The sequence below is a fragment of the Numida meleagris genome, chromosome 1, assembly GCF_002078875.1.
Source record: "Numida meleagris isolate 19003 breed g44 Domestic line chromosome 1, NumMel1.0, whole genome shotgun sequence".
Taxonomy (NCBI): Eukaryota; Metazoa; Chordata; class Aves; order Galliformes; family Numididae; genus Numida; species Numida meleagris.
This window is the reverse complement of record NC_034409.1, coordinates 2383472-2401048: the sequence shown is the minus strand read 5'-3', so window position 1 is coordinate 2401048 and position 17577 is coordinate 2383472. Positions and strand designations below refer to the sequence as shown.

Sequence of the window (17577 nt, the reverse complement as noted above, 5' to 3'; positions counted from 1 at the left end):
AGAAAGGAAAGAAAGGAGGAAAAAAAAAAAAGTGTTGGCGGTTTACGGGCCGGCCCGGCCCCGTGACTAACGAGGCAGGGGACCTGCGGACCCACGCCCTGGGGGGGGGGGGAAGAAAGAAAAAAAAAGAAAAGGGGGAAGGGTAGGGGAATAGTAGATGGGTCTAAAACAAAACAAAGCAGCAGCAACAACCTGAGGAGCAACGTTAATTTACTAACTGTGATATCGGAATGGAGGCCAACAAATCAAACAAAGTGAGAGAAACAAACCGAGGCCTTACTCTGTAAGCTGCAGGGGGACCGCGTGCTTCTCCACAGCGAAGGAAGAAGGGAAACTCCAGGCCTGCCAGGCGCCTTCACCAACCGCCTCCAGGCGCAAAGACCCCTGGGGAATGCAGCCCCTCCCCTCCCCCTCCAAGAACCAAGCACCCAGAAAGGGCGGTCCACAGAACCAGAACGTTAACTCTTTAACTGCCAATGCTGTACATGATGTTATGAGGTGGAATACTGACCGCAAAACATCATAAAACCATGACAACCCGTCACTCCAGCCTGCCTAGGTCCTTCTGGATGCCAGCTCTACCAGTCAGCCTGATTTTTCCAGCTGGTTGCAGCTCTGGGAAGGATATATGTGCAGGGAAACTTGCTTCCCACCCACTTTTCACAAGATGGACCTGGAGTTGAAGTGTAGAACTGAACAATGCTCCCCACCCACAAGGCGTCAGAGGAGACAGGGAAGAGAAATTACATAGCACAACAGCCTACAGCCAGGAATTACAAGTCCTATGACTTCGATTTCACCTGTAAAGAGAGTATCTGAACACCCAGTACCTTTAGGCTAGATATTAGGCAGAAATTCTTTACTCAGAGGGTGGTGAGGCACTGACACAGGCTGCCCAGAGAAGCTGTGGATGCCCCATCCCTGGAGGTGCTCAAGGCAAGGTTGGATGGGGCCCTGGGCAGCCTGATCTGATGGGTGGCAACCCTGTCCGTGGCAGAGAGTTGGACCTGGATGGGCTTTAAGGCCCTTTCCAACACAAGCCACTTCTGACTTGTCACGCCAGACTCCGGTATCACCAGCTAATGGCTTTTACACGGCCCAGTATGAATAGTTGTCACTGGCCCATGTTCACGTAAGTTTCCACCACCACCTCTCTCAGGGCACCCAACGTGAGCACCAAGGGCAGATCACACTGAAGCTAACAAAACACAGCTTTCCTGCTGTCACATTCAGAAATCTGAATACTCTTCAGGCATCTAAGCTGGCAATGACCTCTCAAAAAGTGACTGTACATCAATGCAGGACAGAGAAAGCTGCAGCCTTCATAGACGTCAAATACAGATGGGAAGCGATATCATTCCATCACAAGTGAGTGAAGCACTTGGACTCCCGCTGATTTAGGAAGCTGTGAGGAGAGGCCAGGGTGAGCAAGTCCCTCTTGCAGAAACCAGCTTCTCAGCAGGAGCTGGAGCCTCTACAGCATGTTTTCAGAGCAGTCAAGTCCACTTGCCAAACAGTTAAGAAAAAAATAATAAAATAATTTTTTAAAAATCTGACTCCTTCAAAGCAGCAGAGGGAAGGAGAAGGAAGCAGAGTTTCCCTGCTGACATTTGCAGAGCGCTGTCAGCAGCAGAATATCCTCCAGGGAACATCAAAACAGAGCAGAGTTTCTTGTCTTGTGCATATTCAGAACCCCTTTATACTCAGAGAAACAGAGAGGATCTGGCTTTTTCTGCAGTTATCAGGATCCACAAAACTGTGCTCAGCAAACTCAGGACTCGCTGTCATTAGCTCCAGCTTTTGCATGGGTAGTAACGCATCAGAGGAGAAAAAGGAGCAATTCCTCCCTTCACCATATGGGTACATTGCAATATCACTAACCTGGCCAGTGCTCTTCCACCTCTTGGGCTCCACTTATCTATTATACTGTCTTACCTTGCTCAACAGAGTTTTGCATAAGAAGCTCCATTTCTTCACTGTGTTGCCCACTAATGGCACTTAATAGCCATCCAATTTTGTGGAAAGATCTAATGTCCTATCAAGAGTCATCCCACCAGGATGAACTCCGCTCTGGGAGGGATCTGTTCCAACTTGTGATGGGACAAGGACTTGCTACAAGCGGGAACATCACAGTAATCAACGATGATAATGAAGCTGCACATTCAAGTGTCCTTCAGGGTCACCTTCCTGAAGCATTCCTGATACTAACATAGACCAAAGTGCTTCATCTTCCAGCCACGTGCTGATTCCTAAAGCTCTCAAGGCAAACAGGCTGCAAACAAAGCTTCAGCACACAACTGGAAGAGCTGTCTGCCACAGCTACGCAACCAGAAGCCAGCAAAAGCTAAGACATCCGGTATTTTCCATTCCAATTATTCATTGGAGAAAGCCAGTCTTCCCCAGTGCCACTGTGAGATGGGCCCAAAATTAGAATTGCCAATTTGAGCTCTCAAATTGAAAAGTCTCCCTATGGTGTTTTGCTTCGGATCCAAAGAAAGCAAGGTCTCAAGGGTTCACGGTAATCCAGAGGGTGGTTCACAAAACTGGCCGATGGTGAGACAGTTTTCTACTAAATTGAAGTGATACCTGATGGGAAGTGCTGGCCCCATTTCAGAGCTGTCTAATCTGAATGAAAACCCTTACCCTAAATGTAAAGTCTCTTCAAAGACCTCAAACTGATGAGATTTCATGTAAAATGAAATATTGGCCATAGAGTGAAAGAATTGACGCTTAAGTTCAGTTCCTTTCTCTGCAAGGAATTCAGCATAGAGAAGGCTTTGAATGAAATATTTTGATGGAAGAACATTTCTTACAGAGCAGTTTCAAACAAATGTAAATTATTACTACTTCATTTTAGAGGAGACATTTTGAAACGGACAAAGCTTTGTTTTGAATAGAGGTGCAATTCCTGGGGCTGTTCCCAAGCTGACATTTTTAAACGTTAAGTTGCTCTTTAAACCTGCACATGCACACAGAATAATTGCAGATAAGTTAGTTTCCACTCAGGGAAAAAAAAACATGCACAAAAGCAATATCCATATGTTACACTCTTAGGGAAGATATACAATACTGAATGCTGCCACATTCTCCTAGCACTGATATGTATTAGTAACACAATTTGGCTAAAGCATGCAAGATAGAAATATTTCTCCTAAGAAGTACCACAGAATCTTCAATGCCCACAGGTGGGCAGGAGTCTTCCATCTCATCTGATTTACCTGCTTTAGTTGTGTGATAGAATCCTCACGCTTTATACTCAAATCCCTTGCAACCTGCAGTGCATTAATTTCCCCCAACACTTCTTTAAGCAAACAAAGTATTTCCTTCCCTTTGCAGAAGGGAAAACCATATAGAGAAGAATAGAAGCTCCTGTTAGATTAAAGAACTGAACGTGGCTGTCTCCCAGCCCGCTCATCCCTGAGCTGCCTTCTCCATTCCCAAGTTGACACCAACACCCATCAAACCTTTAATCCTTGGACTGTGGTTTCTGCCACAAGATGCAGACAGGGGGAGATTTTTCCTTTTGAGAGCGCAGCATTTTTATCCTATTTATATCATTGTTCTGCAGGGCCACGCTGTGCTGTGGACAAGCTGGCAGAATTGGAGGGCATATTTCTACAGTGTATTATTCAGAGCTTTCCTGTTGGTCCGCACACGTAGCTATATGGAGGAGCAAGGGCTGCAAGAAGTATTTCGCCCGGGGCAGTGGAACAGCTAGGGCCAGCCTTGTCATTCTCTCTCACTCACTTTTTTCTTACCCTATCTCTATCTTGCTTTTTCCTTTTCTTTCTCTCTTTGTTGTCTTGGTTACGTGGGCAGATTCCTGATACGCTGCTAGTTTTCATTTTAATGATACGTTCCTGTAAAGCACGATGTTTTACTTCAGTTTTGTGTGCCACTGGATACATTCCTTTGACATGTGACATTTGTATATCAACAGACATTGCTTTATGATTATGGGTACTTTTTAGTGCCTCCACAGATTTCATGCATCAAGATCTGATACATGGTCTGCATTTTTTTCATAAAAAAAACCACAGGGAAAATGACTGAAACTGCAGGAAAATAAGGGAAGTTTCTCCAAAACCATCTTCTAATTATTTGTAGTGAACCTTTCAGCAACAACTGAGCAGATCCTGCTGCTTTGAAGATAATATAATAACTCATCTTTTCATGCTATCCAGAAATGCTTCCCTGTGGCTTGATCAAGCAGCTGCACTGCACCACAAAAACAGCAGTGCATGCCACGTGTGGTGGGGCCACATCAGGAAAAAGTGAGTCCTTGGGCTTCGTCCACTGGTGCAGAGTTTCATCTAATCTTACATAGCTGATTCCAATTTACCCATATGCAATTTTTTAAACATAAATCAAACTTTGTCCTAACATAATGGATGATGCAGGAGTTGTGATTACCAGTGCGGTATTTCCCCTTGCTTCCAGTTCCAAAGCACCTGTCTGAGGAGCCAAGATGGAAAACAAAGCTTCAGAAGGCTATGAAGCTTTGGCAGGGACCAGGTGAAAACCCTCGGTGCCAAATTGGCCTTGTGTGGCCCTTGGAGGGGGAAAGCAGGCTGATGTCCTGAGCTCAGATACCCTCAGGAGCCCTGGAGGAGAGTAAGTGACTGCAGAAGTCATAGCAAGGATGGGAACAAGCCTGCAGGGAATGGGTATTTCCAGCATCAGTTGGTCTAAAACAACCACAGGAGTTTGGAGAAGCCTCATTTTGCACTGATGATCAGCTCTGCGTGCTGCCTTTCGGATAGAGAATATTCATCCCACTGAGCCCTTCTTCACGGCTCCAGCCCTGCTCTGACACACAGGCCCGCTGCGCTAACTACTGCGGACAGAACATTCATCACGTTCGGAAAAAGAGAATAAAACACAGCTTTCTCAAGTTACGTCAGTTAGTTCAGTGCCCCTCTTCTCATTCTTTACCCTATAAGGATGTCCCTGCTCTCCACCACACTCAGTAAAAAAAAAAATAGTAATAATAAAAAGCTTTCTCACTCCTATTTTCCCCTTTTCAAAAGGGATGAGAGCTTGGATTCTGCGGTGTGACCTGCAAAGGCAAAGACACAGCTACGTCTGAGTTTGCTTCTCCTGACGCCAAAAGAAAAACCAAAAGCTCACAAATGCAGAGAAGCAATAATCATTCTTAACTGTTTAGGTCTTTTGAATATTTACTGTTCAGATCTCAGCTACACATTTTCTTCCCCCAGTGAGACCGGCTGGAGAACTAAACAGTTTATTATGATATCACAAATGACAAGGAAGCAAAACCTAATTAGTCAGGGGAGGAGATTATTTTTATTACAACTGTAATAAAACAATTTGGCTCCTTTTCCATGTGCTAGTGCAGACCATTAAAACAACCACACTCTCTACAAATGCATCAGAAGCTTTTCCTCTGTTGAGCTGGACTGAAGACATTTGTCAATGGGCAGGACCCTACTTCATGTACCTCCCACTACACAGGAATAATGCCAGCCACCCAAGTCTAAAACCTTGATATTCTTCGTAAATGAAGCAGCAGCTAGACAAACCAAACCAGAGATCTCAGACTTTCCTCACACATCCATGAAAAAATGAATCCTCTTCTCCTCACTGCTCTGCCCATCATATATACAAGCCATAGCAGGAGACTCTTTAATAGCACATTCATCTCCTCAGCTTGACGTTATTTGCAAAAAGGAATTCAGAGAGGATTCAACACCCAGTCCAAGCCCTGGGGCTCCTCCAGCCTCCTATAACAGCTACTCACCCATCTCCTCACACATAATATTTTTCAACATCCCCAGCTCAAGCATTCAAACGTTGCCAAACTGTCACAGAGGGGTTGAAATGGACGTGATGCCCATCATTAGCATAAGGCCACTTCTAATACCTCTTGCTGCCTTGAGAAGAGCACCTACTAAAAGCACAGCAAAGCAATTCCCAGCTTCCAACTCTCTAGCTCTGTATTAGTGCCATACATGATGAACTACAGCAGCTGTTGCACTACAGAGCTACAGCCGGGCAACAGGCTTTTTTATTTTTTGAGAACGCAGAGTGAGGAACATAAGCTCAAATTCAATAAAGAGCGTATTTATTTATGTGGCGTCAACCATGGTTGCTCCATAAACATAATGCTCATTATCATGCAGACACAGCTGTCTATTGATGAAAACACTTTTCCTTCAGAACAAGCACCCAGCCCTCAGGGGTGAAACTCAATTTTTTGCCAACTGAAACATTTACTATCCTCAGAGTAGGTGCTGCACCTCACATTAATGTCCGCGCTCACATTCCATTCAACATCACTAATCTCCATAAACACATGAAAACCTGAGTTAGAGCACAACATTAGGTCTTACCTTCTTGAGCTTTCCACTCTTGGTTCCCACAAAAGCTAGGGAGTGGTTCTTGTAGACATAAGCAATCACAGATGTCATTCTGTCTCCATCTTCAGTGTAAATGGGGAGCCCTCGCACCATAGATGATACTCCCAAGGGGGCATTCATATCCAGGCCACAGAAGTTGTCATCAATTGTTAACAGCTATAAACAACAAGAGAGAGAGTATGAAAAAGTGAAGCCAACAATTCTTTAGCCATCTTGGAAGCATACATTCAATCAGGGACACCATTGTGCAACATGCCCTTAGTTTATGCAGGCTGACAAATCCATGACAAAGGCAGCACTGGAGAAATACAAAGGTGGAAAAAGATTGTCTGAAGTCTCATGATGAGTTACAGACAGAAGGAGCACTGGAAACTTGTTTCTCTTGAATGACAGCCCAGCAGGATATATTATTTTAAGCCTTTTTCCTACTGCTTTACCAGTCAAGGCCTAACAATCAATGACAAAGTCTGCAGAAAACGTCTTAAACATTTCGAATTTTGCCAGAAATAAAGTATGCACATCAGTCCTAGGGGATCCAGAATATGAAACACTGAGCTAAGTCCACACTAGCAAACAGGCCGTGGCCCGTCCTCGGGCCCTTACACCCACTATTGTGGTTCACATCTATGAAATCTAAATAGTATCTCCCATCCTGTCTCCAAAAGGTGCAGCATCATCCATGAGACATCTTGGAAGCAGCTCTAATGCACACCCAGGCTTTGTTTGGAAGAGGGCTGGCCAGCAATAGTGACCATGCTAAGGATTATACACTATATTAAATGCCTGCGCACGCTTTCCATTCCTGGAGCTAGTTCACTCATGCAGTTCTGGGTCCTTCTCTCACACTGTTTGGCCTGGGCACCTTTCTTCCACTGTGTCCTTATTTCCTTCCTACGAAAAGGAGATATTCACCTCTGTCCACCTCACAGGGGCACTACAATTCATTGAAGTCCTTGGAAAGGGGGAAGGTTTCACAGTTTTATGGGTGCCTTATTATGCTTGCTGGGGAAACCCGTGGACTCATAACAACCAGAGAAAGTGCCCTGACCATTACTGCTGCTGCCTAAACCCTGACATCTATTGCATTAGAACTCAAGAGGCTGTCAGACAGACTCTCCACTGGGATCACAAAATATCCAAGTCAGAAGAGACCCTTAAAGCTCACCAAGTCCAACTTCCCTACAATGAACAGGAACACTTGCAGCTAGATCAGGGTGCTCAGAGCCTGGTCCAGCTTGACCCTGAGTGTCTTTATGGATACAATCCTTGGATATGAATGCTTGTAACATCTAGTTATCTGCAAGGGTGCTTCCTTCAACTTCAGAATGTTATAGAAGTACATCAAAAATCACACAGACAACTCTTCTGTCTTATCTCACAGCACAATTTAGAAAGTAAGGTTAATACAAGTTCCCAGTGTGAAGATCCCCCAGAGTAAGCAAAATGAAGATGAAACTCCAAATATCACAGCACACTATTGCCAAAGCAATTAGACTTTACTGACTTCATTAAGACCACTCTCACGCATTTGAAGCTAAGCTTAAAACATTTTCCTGGACTAAGGCCTAGGAAGGCAATAATTCAGTGGACAATAAATTTACCTAATTTTCTTAAACCATTAAAGAAGGAGCGTGACCATTTTCTTTATCTGAGATCATATATTCCAGGAAACATGGCTAGAATGTGTTTCTCCTTGAAGGAGTTCATGGGTGGCAGAAGCCTGAGAGTTGATTCATGTTGTCCTTGTCCAGAAATTACATGGAAAAAAAATTACAGAGGATTTTACTGAATGGAAGGACGTATCCTAAATGTATATACACAAAAATAAAAGCTACAAGGAATTCAAACAGTCATTAGTAAGAAGGAGTTAGCCTGAGCGAGTCATTAGTGTCTGTGGACTGCCTTTTCAGAGTTAACACACCATCTCATAGAGCAATTACAGATCAGATCAGCAGCCTCTACGAGCTGCAGGCAGGATATTGCCGCTCTACAATATAGCAGAAGATTTAAGATAAAACCATATCCCAGATCCAATGGCCAAATTCATCTGAGATCTTATACCAGCATGCTGGTCATCGTGCTTCAGAGAGGCAGGACAACCACCTGACAATGACAGTATGGGCAGAGTTTTGTGGATAATGAGAATGTATACAGTTTTATTGCATAACTCAGGAAGGGGAGGAAAAAAAAAAACAAAAAACACAACAAGTAACAACAAACCAAACAGCTTGACTATCAAATATGAAGCAGCAACCCTACCTCGATCTTTCAGCAAGACATGGGACGTTGTTAGAGATGTCGGGCTGCATTGAAAGAGGAGTGGTCAGCAGGGAGAGGGAGGTGGTGGTCCCCCTCTACTCGGCTCTTGTGAGGCCCCATCTGGAGTACTGCATCCAGGCCTGGGGCCCCCAGCACAAGAAGGACGTGGGGCTCTTGGAAAGAGTTCAGAGGAGGGCAACAAAGATGATCAGAGGGCTGGATCACCTCTCCTATGAGGAAAGGTTGAGGGAACGGGGCTTGTTTAGGTTGGGGAAGAGAAGGCTCCGGGGAGACCTCATTGTGGCCTTCCAGTACTTGAAGGGAGTGTATAAACAGGAGGGGGATCGATTGTTTGTAAGGGTAGATAGTGATAGGACAAGGGGGAATGGTTTTAAGCTGAGACAGGGGAGATTTAGGTTAGATATTAGGAGGAAGTTTTTCACACAGATGGTGGTGACACACTGGAACAGGTTGCCCAGGGAGGTTGTGGATGCCCCGTCCCTGGAGGCATTCAAGGCCAGACTGGATGTGGCTCTGGGCAGCCTGGTCTAGTGGTTGGCGACCCTGCACTTGGCAGGGGGGGTTGAGACTTGATGATCTTTGAGGTCCTTTTCAACCCAAGCCATTCTATGATTCTATGAGCAAATAAGAGGGGGAGTGTGTTGGTCTGATGCAGTGTCATGAGCCTTCTGTTCCCCATTTTGACTTCTGCAACATCATCTGGTATAGGATCCATCTTAACTAGCTTCAGCCATACGAGTTCTTAGCAAGCAGCCTACAACAGTCATCTAAACTCTCTCCATAATCAAGGAAAGGAGGTATGCTGGAGAGCACACTATCCATTCAGACCTGTAATGCACTGGATCACCTTGTGACAGACCTGCTGATTGCAAAAGAACTCCAAGACAATTCACAAACCTGAGCCTAGCACATATCATGCTTTGAGCAGAAGGCTGGACTAGGGGACCTCTGGAGGTCCCTTCCAATCTGAATCATCCTATCGACCCAGGATCTGAGAAGAGTCCAGGTCTTGAAGTCAGTTTGACCAGAAACAGTTAATAGAACAAGAGAAGAATCATTTCAAACTGAAAGTAAAATATTCCTCAGTTCTCTACAAGTGACATAAAGAGAGGCAAAGGAAAGTTCTGCTCAAGGAAAACAAGAAATGGAAAACAGCTTTCTTCACCTCTTCAAGGTGAAAAAACTCAATAGAATCATCAGAAGACTTACCTAGGGTGCAATGAATGAAGTGCCATCTCAAACAACTGGAAAGGACACCAACAACTGAAATCAGAACAATAAGAGATGGTACAGCCCAAGGTGTCCTTGGTACAGCACAACGAAAACCAGCTGTTATAACTGGAAGCACTCGGAGGCCAAAAGAGGTCTTCTGCTCTACTTTCCTACATGACTCAAGACACTGAAGCTCACATAGAAGTTGCCTGCATTGTTTTTCTGTTGTAAGGAAATTCAAACTACTTCCACTTGCTACCCAAGCCCTGAGGCAGGCCTGAGTCTACACAGCAACAAAAATATAGCATTGAGCTCTCTGTAATATGCTCCACCACCAGTTAGAACACAAAAACTAGAGGACAACAGCTGTGGATGAATATCAAAACTCACACAACCAGCATGAGCTTCAAGCTGTCTACAAACCCTTAAAAGGAAAGAGGCCCAGAGATCTCAGCATCAAACACAATCTATAGCTGATTAGCACACCCCCAACCTGTTGAGAGTTAATTAATCCAGCTGCCAGAAGGCTTGGCTCTACCCTTAAAGGCCTACCTGTAAGGGGGCAGAAATCACACTTCACTCCCCATATAGATACTATGCTACCTTTAATCCCATTGATTTCCTCTTAATTCCCTGAGATTATTTACCAAAGGACACATCCAAGCACAAAGCAAGGCTGTGAAATCAGTGTTCTTAAAAGATGCAGGCCAGGTGAAAGCTGGGACTATCACATCCCACCTTAACCTCTGAGACACCACAATCACCTTGCAGCTGGTATGCAAGGGCAGATCAGGCTCAGTCCTGTGCTACAGGTGCTGGAGAAGCCATGGAAGAGTTGCAGTTAGCAACAACCAAACATAACTATTAACACTGTGTCAAGTGAAAGCAGGGCATGGGGAGGGTACTGCTGTGCAGTGCTGACTCATGTGATGGTAAATAACTACGCATTTCGGTATGTTGGCTAAACACAGGGCTCTGAACAGCGAAGAATATGCAACAGTGCTTTCCTTTTTGATAAAGTAGTTTGAGAAAAGGTTTCAAGAGGGCCAAAAAAGATGCATCGGTTTATATTCACAGCACCATTTTCAGTTGATATAAATACATTACCTGCAAATGTTCAAATAGAAGGTGTAGAGTTGCAATCACATATTCAACTCAAAAACCTGATCATATCTCTCTACCAGACTTTCGTAAGCTCTCTCTTACCAGAGGAAAAATACCCTTCACTTGACAGTCGTACCTTATTCATGTCAACTCTTTTTGGCAGTATGTACATTTGTGAACAATTGTCATGGATGAAGAGTAAAATTGCATCAAAAATCTCTGACAAACACCTCAAGAGCTCACTGAGAACTGAAGCCAACTGCCATCGAACAAGACTGATGTATTAGTTTCACAAAACAAGGTCAAATATCCTGCTAGTTTTAGGGGTTTGTTCCTCTCTTTTTTAATGATTTAAGAAAAATATTACCAATTAAATGTTTTTTTAACTTATACATTAATGATGATGTATATTTTAGGAGGGCTGCCCTGAAAGAAATGCCTCCTGTTTTATTATGTTGGCCCAGGATGTCAGAGGTGGATGTTGGTGGTACGGTAGTAGAGGTTGAGCCTTCCCATCAATATCCCATTACATTTTGTTGCTGTGTGACAGATGGCAGTGGAGGGACAGTCTGACAGAATGGCATCTAACATGGAAGTGCGTATGAAGCAAAGGTGTGTCACTGAATTCTTCCATGCAGAAAAAATGACGCCCATTGACATTCATTGATGCTTGCTGATCATTTGTGGAGACCAAACAGTGGATGAGAGCCCAGTGAGGTGGTGGGTGGTGCATTTCAGCAGTGGCAACAGTGCATCCCTCTGCTGGTGCAGATTCGTATGAGAACAGCATGCAAGCTCTTATTCATCACTGGTGAAAATGCATAGCTAATGTTGGTGACTGTGCTGAAAAATAAAGTTTTGTAGCTGAGAGTTTGCTCTATCAAATACTGTTGTTGTTCTCTTTGTACTCATTGCATTTTCCATGGAAATAAATAGGAGGCATTACTTTCAGAGCAACTTGCAGCCCAGGACAGTTCCTCTTTACTCAGTGCAGCCCAGGGGAGTCAAAAGGTTGGACACTCATGGGCTATAAGAAAGAGGAAGACAGACATTTCAACAGAGTCTGTTGTGATAGGACAAGGGGAAATGGTTTCAAACTAGAAGAGGGGAGATTTAGTCTGGATATAGGAAAAAAAGGTTTTTTACAATAAGGATAGTGAGGCACTGGAACAGATTGCTTAGAGATGTGGTGGATGCCCCGTCCTGGAGACATTCAAGGCCAGGCTGGACAGAACTCCAAGCACCTGACTGATCTGTAGATGTCCCTGTTCATTGCAGGGGAGCTGGACCGAACGACCTTTAAGGGTCCCTTTCCAACTCAAACAATTCTATGATTTGATGAGGTTGGAGAAAGAGCAAGGCCAGTAAGTCGCATATTGCACAAAAACTGTTTTCATGTAACACACTGGAGTTACTTCCTCTGGGGATCATCTGCAGGGTTAAAAAAAAAAAAGCCAGCAGGTGAAAACCTGCAAATAAACATCAGCTAGCTTCTGTGCAGCTGTGGCTCTCAGCTCTATGCACAACATCTTTGTAAAGGCAGAAATACAGTCATCTTCTTCAGCAAAGAGAAGCACATAAGGAAGCTTGGATTTATGATGAAACAGTCAAGAGTTGCAAACCCAGGTTTATTTTCAATTCCAGACACTCCTAACAGCAATATAAAGTAGTCACGTTAAACTCTCTGGAGCTTCTCCGCTTGGCAATTTCACGTTAATGACTTTCCAGAATGAAAGCGGAGGTGAGAACATGAATTCACTCTGCCTGCGACATGGCTGGTGCAGCAGCTGGGATATCAGAGAGGGTCAAAGGGAAGATCTGAAGAGGCAGGAAGCAATTCTTCCATCTCAAGCAATAAAAATCTAACTCTGAAATTCACAGCATAGTCTGTAGGTAACTCAAAAAGGAGGAGGATGTTGTGATTGAATGACAGAATAGAATCATAAAATCATTAAGGTTGGAAAAGACCACTAAGATCAGCCAGTCCAACCGTCAACCCATCCCCACCACCACCACTAACCATGTCCCTCAGTGCCACATCTACCCTTTACTCGAACACCTCCAGGGACAGTGACTCCACCACCTCCCTCAGGAGATGTTCTCATGCATTACCACTCTTTTGCAGAATTTATCCCTAATATCCAACCTGAACCTCCTCTGGTGCAACCTGAGACCATTATCTCTTGTCCTATCACTGTTAACTGGGAGAAGAGGCCAACCCTCACCTTGCCACAACCTCCTTTCAGGCTGTTGTAAGGAGCAAGTTTCTGAGATCATAGAATGGTTTGGGTTGGAAGGGACCCTTAAGGTCATCTAGTTCCAACCCCCAATACTGAACTGAAGTCAAACCATCATCCCATATCACATTCCACCTGCTAATGAGGGAATATTACTCACCACCCCTCTGCCCCAGGGAAGCTGGTAAACAGAGGCTTATTAGGTGCTCTACATATCCAAAATGTCTTTATGAAAGAGTGATTGGCAGCTCCCAGGGCATCCAAGTCCCACCAGCTGCCTCTCCATCTCAAGCTGATGCACAGTGGGGATTCAGTTGTGGAGAGGTTGCTGTCCGCTCCTAACACCAGAGGTTACATCTGCTGCAGTGACACCATGGCCAAGTGTCACGTTCGCCAGTGAGATAGGAAGGATGTGCAAAGAATGAGCCTGATTTACGGGAGGATTCTGGCAGCTTCGGCATTCTCCAGGATTAAGCCTATCAAATAAATAATGAACAGATCCAAGCCCTTCTGGACAGGATGGTTTTACAAGGCTGGCACTGGCTCAGCCCTCTAGAGATCTGAGCCCCCCAAACTCAGCAGAAGGGTTACAATTCTGATTACAACATGTCCTTCCCCAATTCCATTTGATTTCCCAGCAGAAGCGAGCAATTTGGCATTGCAAAAGGGGCTGAAGTGCCAGCTATTAGGGAACCAGTGCAAACAGTGTTCCTACTGAGCTACAATCAACATCTGTTGATGGGGGTCGGCATCCTTTCCCAGGTAACTAGAGATAGGATAACTCTTGTTGCACCAGGGGAAGTTGAGGTTGGATATAAGGCAAAATTTCTTCTCCAAAAGAGGGGTGAGGTATTGGAACAGGATGCCCAGGGAGGTGATGGAGCCACCGTCCCTGGAGGTGTTCAAGGAAGGGGTAGATGTATCATTGAGGGACGTGGTTAGTGGGCATGGTGGGGATGGGTTGGGGTTGGACTGGATGATCTTAGTGGTCTTTTCCAACCTTAATGATTCTATGATTCTGTGCTTCATCCTTTGGCCTCTGAAGCAGCCTCTTATAGTCAAATACGGCCTAACGCATATTTGAGGAAAAGCTTTGATAAAGGATCAGCCATCTCTCATTCCTCTTTACTTTCACTCAGATGCAATCTTCCTTCCCAATCAAAGCACAAGGGTCTTTTCCAGATATCTCAGCAGGCTCCAAAGCCATTCCACAGCCTCACCCGGGATAAAGGCTGTCCCAACAGCCAAGTCTCACCTTTGATTTACAGCTAATACCTAACAGCCTTGTCTTTGTATAGTGGCAGATACTTGGCTTCTCACTCTTGTTATCTCAGGCTTGGCTACTTCAGATGATGGAGGGAATGCATACATTACAGCTGCCTGTGCTGCCAGCAGGGCCAGGGAGCCAACAGCAGTAAGAAATCAACAGCGCTATTTAATTGAATCTTTGCAGGGTCCCAAGGTCTTTTCATCACCTGAATGCAAGATCTTCTCATTGGCAAGGACTGAGCTTCCTGCTGAGAGTGGACATGTATCATACTCCATATGGTGTTTAAAAATCAAGGGAGATAGAAGCCCCAGGAAAATTGGCCACCAGGAATTTTGTGGTGTCTGTAGAGATGCAAGTAATGGAATTTAGGGTCTAGAACACCCAAAGTGGGGGTAAACCATAAAACCCCATCCAGCAGAGCTGCTAATGATGCAAACCACCTCCCTGCAAACCACAGGTCTTTAAACTCCAACTTCTGCTGCAGCAGTTTACTTCCCAAGGATTGTGCTTCTCTGTCTGAATATCCTCATGAAGCATGGACTTCACTACTTGGTTAACCTTCTGGTTTAGGTGCTGGTTTGCCCTCACTCTGGCGCTACCACCCTGCCTTCCTTAAGCTGGATTGCTTCTGCTCTCCTGCATTTCTAGCAACTTCCCTGCTTCTGACCCTGCTGCCTCCAGCTCTCCCTCTGATTCCGCTGAGACCAGAGGGCTTGGTTCATCCAACCTAGTGATAGAACAAGGGGGACTGGTTTTAAACTAAAAGAGGAGAAATAAATGTTATACGTTAGGAAGAAATTCTTTAGTCAGAGAGTGGTGAGGCCCTGGCACAGGCTGCCCTTGAGAGGTTCTGGATGCCTCATCCCTGGAGACTTTCAAGACCAGGTTGGATGAGGCCCTGAGCAACATGATCTGGTGGGTGGAAACGCTGCCCATGGCAGGAGGTTGGAATTTGATGATCTTTAAGGTCCCTTCCAACATTAGCCAATCTATGATTCTATGGTTCTATGATCTTCTCCCCAATTTCTGTGCTGTCAACTTTGGCAGGAGCATCAGATTTCAGGTATCAGCATCTGCCCATTGGCTGTGTCTAGCCATGAGATCCTGGTGCGGGATGGAGACAGCTCTTCTGACATTCACCTTGCGCCACATCATTCACATAATTTAATGCCTCCCCATTACACATGTTTCCGACAGTGGGTCAGAAAAAAGCTACGGGCCATAGGCCCTTATCATCTGAAATTCTGGGAAATTTTGCGGGCAAAAAGATGGGAACTCTGGGCCACCAACCGAAATGGCACAGATCGCCAACCAACCTGCTCTTCAGTGGTGAGCCTGCAGTCTAATGACATACAAAAATATCCAGTACCGTTTCTCCAGTGATATAATGGAAACTGAATAAAGAGCCAGCATTTGGAAATACATTATAATTACACACTGCTTTCACTTGTGCAACCAGAGCAGTGGTTACCACGCAATTACATGTCACCATATACAAATGACAGTGCAGTTACAGTAACTTCACCAATTACAGGGAAATTGCACCCACTCTGCTAAGAGGTTTTCACTCAAACATAATTCAGGATCACAAGACCAGTTACCCAAATTGGCTAGAACTTGTACAAGCATTTGGTTTTTAGGTCTGCAGTTTAAGCATCAGTTCAAGGACTGGTGTCAAGTTTCCAGAGTGCTGCAGAATCTTAACATGGTGCAGACTTGTTACTCCTGCATTAATGTTCCTTCTGTACTGTGAGCATAAGGCTTCCCATCTACCATCTACCTCCACATCGTAAAATTTGCAATTTCCTGAAGAGGAGTCTGCCTTCCTTATGGAGACCAATTGAATTCTTCAGTCTTCATGTGTTTTGCTCAGCAGAGCTGGTTGGTTATTAGTAAGAAGTAATTGTTGCCATAAATTTAGCATCCTCTGAGTTCTGAATTTTGGAATGATTTGTGTGCCAAAAGATATGCACAATGTACATTGATCAGTGAACCCCTCCATGTATTCTAGACCTCAAAATTGCAAAATTTAAGCAATAGTGGCAATAGGTTTGTTCTTCTTATTTCCTGCTGCAGACCCGGTGTTGCAGCCAGAGTCCATGAGAAACAACTGCAAATTCTTTTCAGCCCATTGTTTTTTTCTCCAGCTCTGGTTCTCACTTTTGCTATACACATTGCCTTACTGTTGGTATGGGGCTGCTCACAGCAGCATTTTAGCTTTGGAGGCAGCACTGAGCTGTCAGAGAGAAACAATTAATGCCCCCAAAAGTACTGACTATGTGCTTTTCACAAATCTTAGAATTTTGATATACAAGCTTCCAGGCCAAACATGGAATCATAGAATCACTAAGGTTGGAAAAGACCACTAAGACCGTCCAGCCCAACTGTCAACCCATCCCCACCATGTCCACTAAGCCATGTCCCTTAGTGCCACATCTACCCTTTTCTTGAACACCTCCAAGGGACAGTGACTCCACCACCTCCCTGGGCAGCCTGTTCCAATGCCTCCCCACTCTTTCTGAGAAGAATTTTTTCCTAATATCCAGCCTGAAATACTGTCATCAATAGTGTCATCATCAAAATGACATCATCAAAATGACATACTGACTTCTTGTCTTCTTGCAGAGAAGATACTCCTACCATTACAAGTGAAGGTGTGATTATCAGCCTGAAACACCACCAGGTTAATGAATCCATGCTACTGGCAGACAGTACACTCATAGTGTACTGATATAACCTCCACTTTCAGATACTTCATCAACTTCAACTCCAAGTGTCTGCCAAGGATATACAAGACAAGGTGCAGAACAGATTCAGATACCTGGGAATATATTTCAGTGGGATATTTAGAATCATAAAATGGTTTGAGTCAAAAGGGACCCTTAAAGGCCATCTAGGCCAACTACCCTGCAAGAAACAGGGACATCTACAGCTAGATCAGGTTGCTCAGAGCCCCATCCATCCTGACACTGAATGTCTCCAGGGACGGGGCATCCACCACCAAACCTGCTCCAGTGCTTCACTCCCTCTGGATATTTTAAGTTAAGGGATATTTCAAGAGCCCAAGCAGTTGATATAGGCGGGGAAGAGGAAC

General features: G+C 44.7%; 1 protein-coding gene across 3 annotated transcripts in view; it reads right to left on the bottom strand.

The window, feature by feature from the left end:
- PLXNA4 (plexin A4) overlaps nucleotides 1-17577 on the bottom strand; it is a 468858-nt gene that overhangs the window by 412413 nt on the left and 38868 nt on the right. The window contains exons 1-2 of one of the 3 annotated variants that reach the window (XM_021384300.1): nucleotides 9870-10291; nucleotides 6354-6536 (exon numbers count right to left, since the gene is read on the bottom strand). In XM_021384300.1, the coding sequence (XP_021239975.1) occupies nucleotides 6354-6500 (147 nt within the window). In that variant the 5' untranslated portion in view covers nucleotides 6501-6536; nucleotides 9870-10291. Of the gene's footprint in view, nucleotides 1-280; nucleotides 782-6353; nucleotides 6537-9869; nucleotides 10292-17577 lie in introns of those variants that run through there. The other 2 variants (XM_021384299.1, XM_021384302.1) reach the window with 2 other exon arrangements.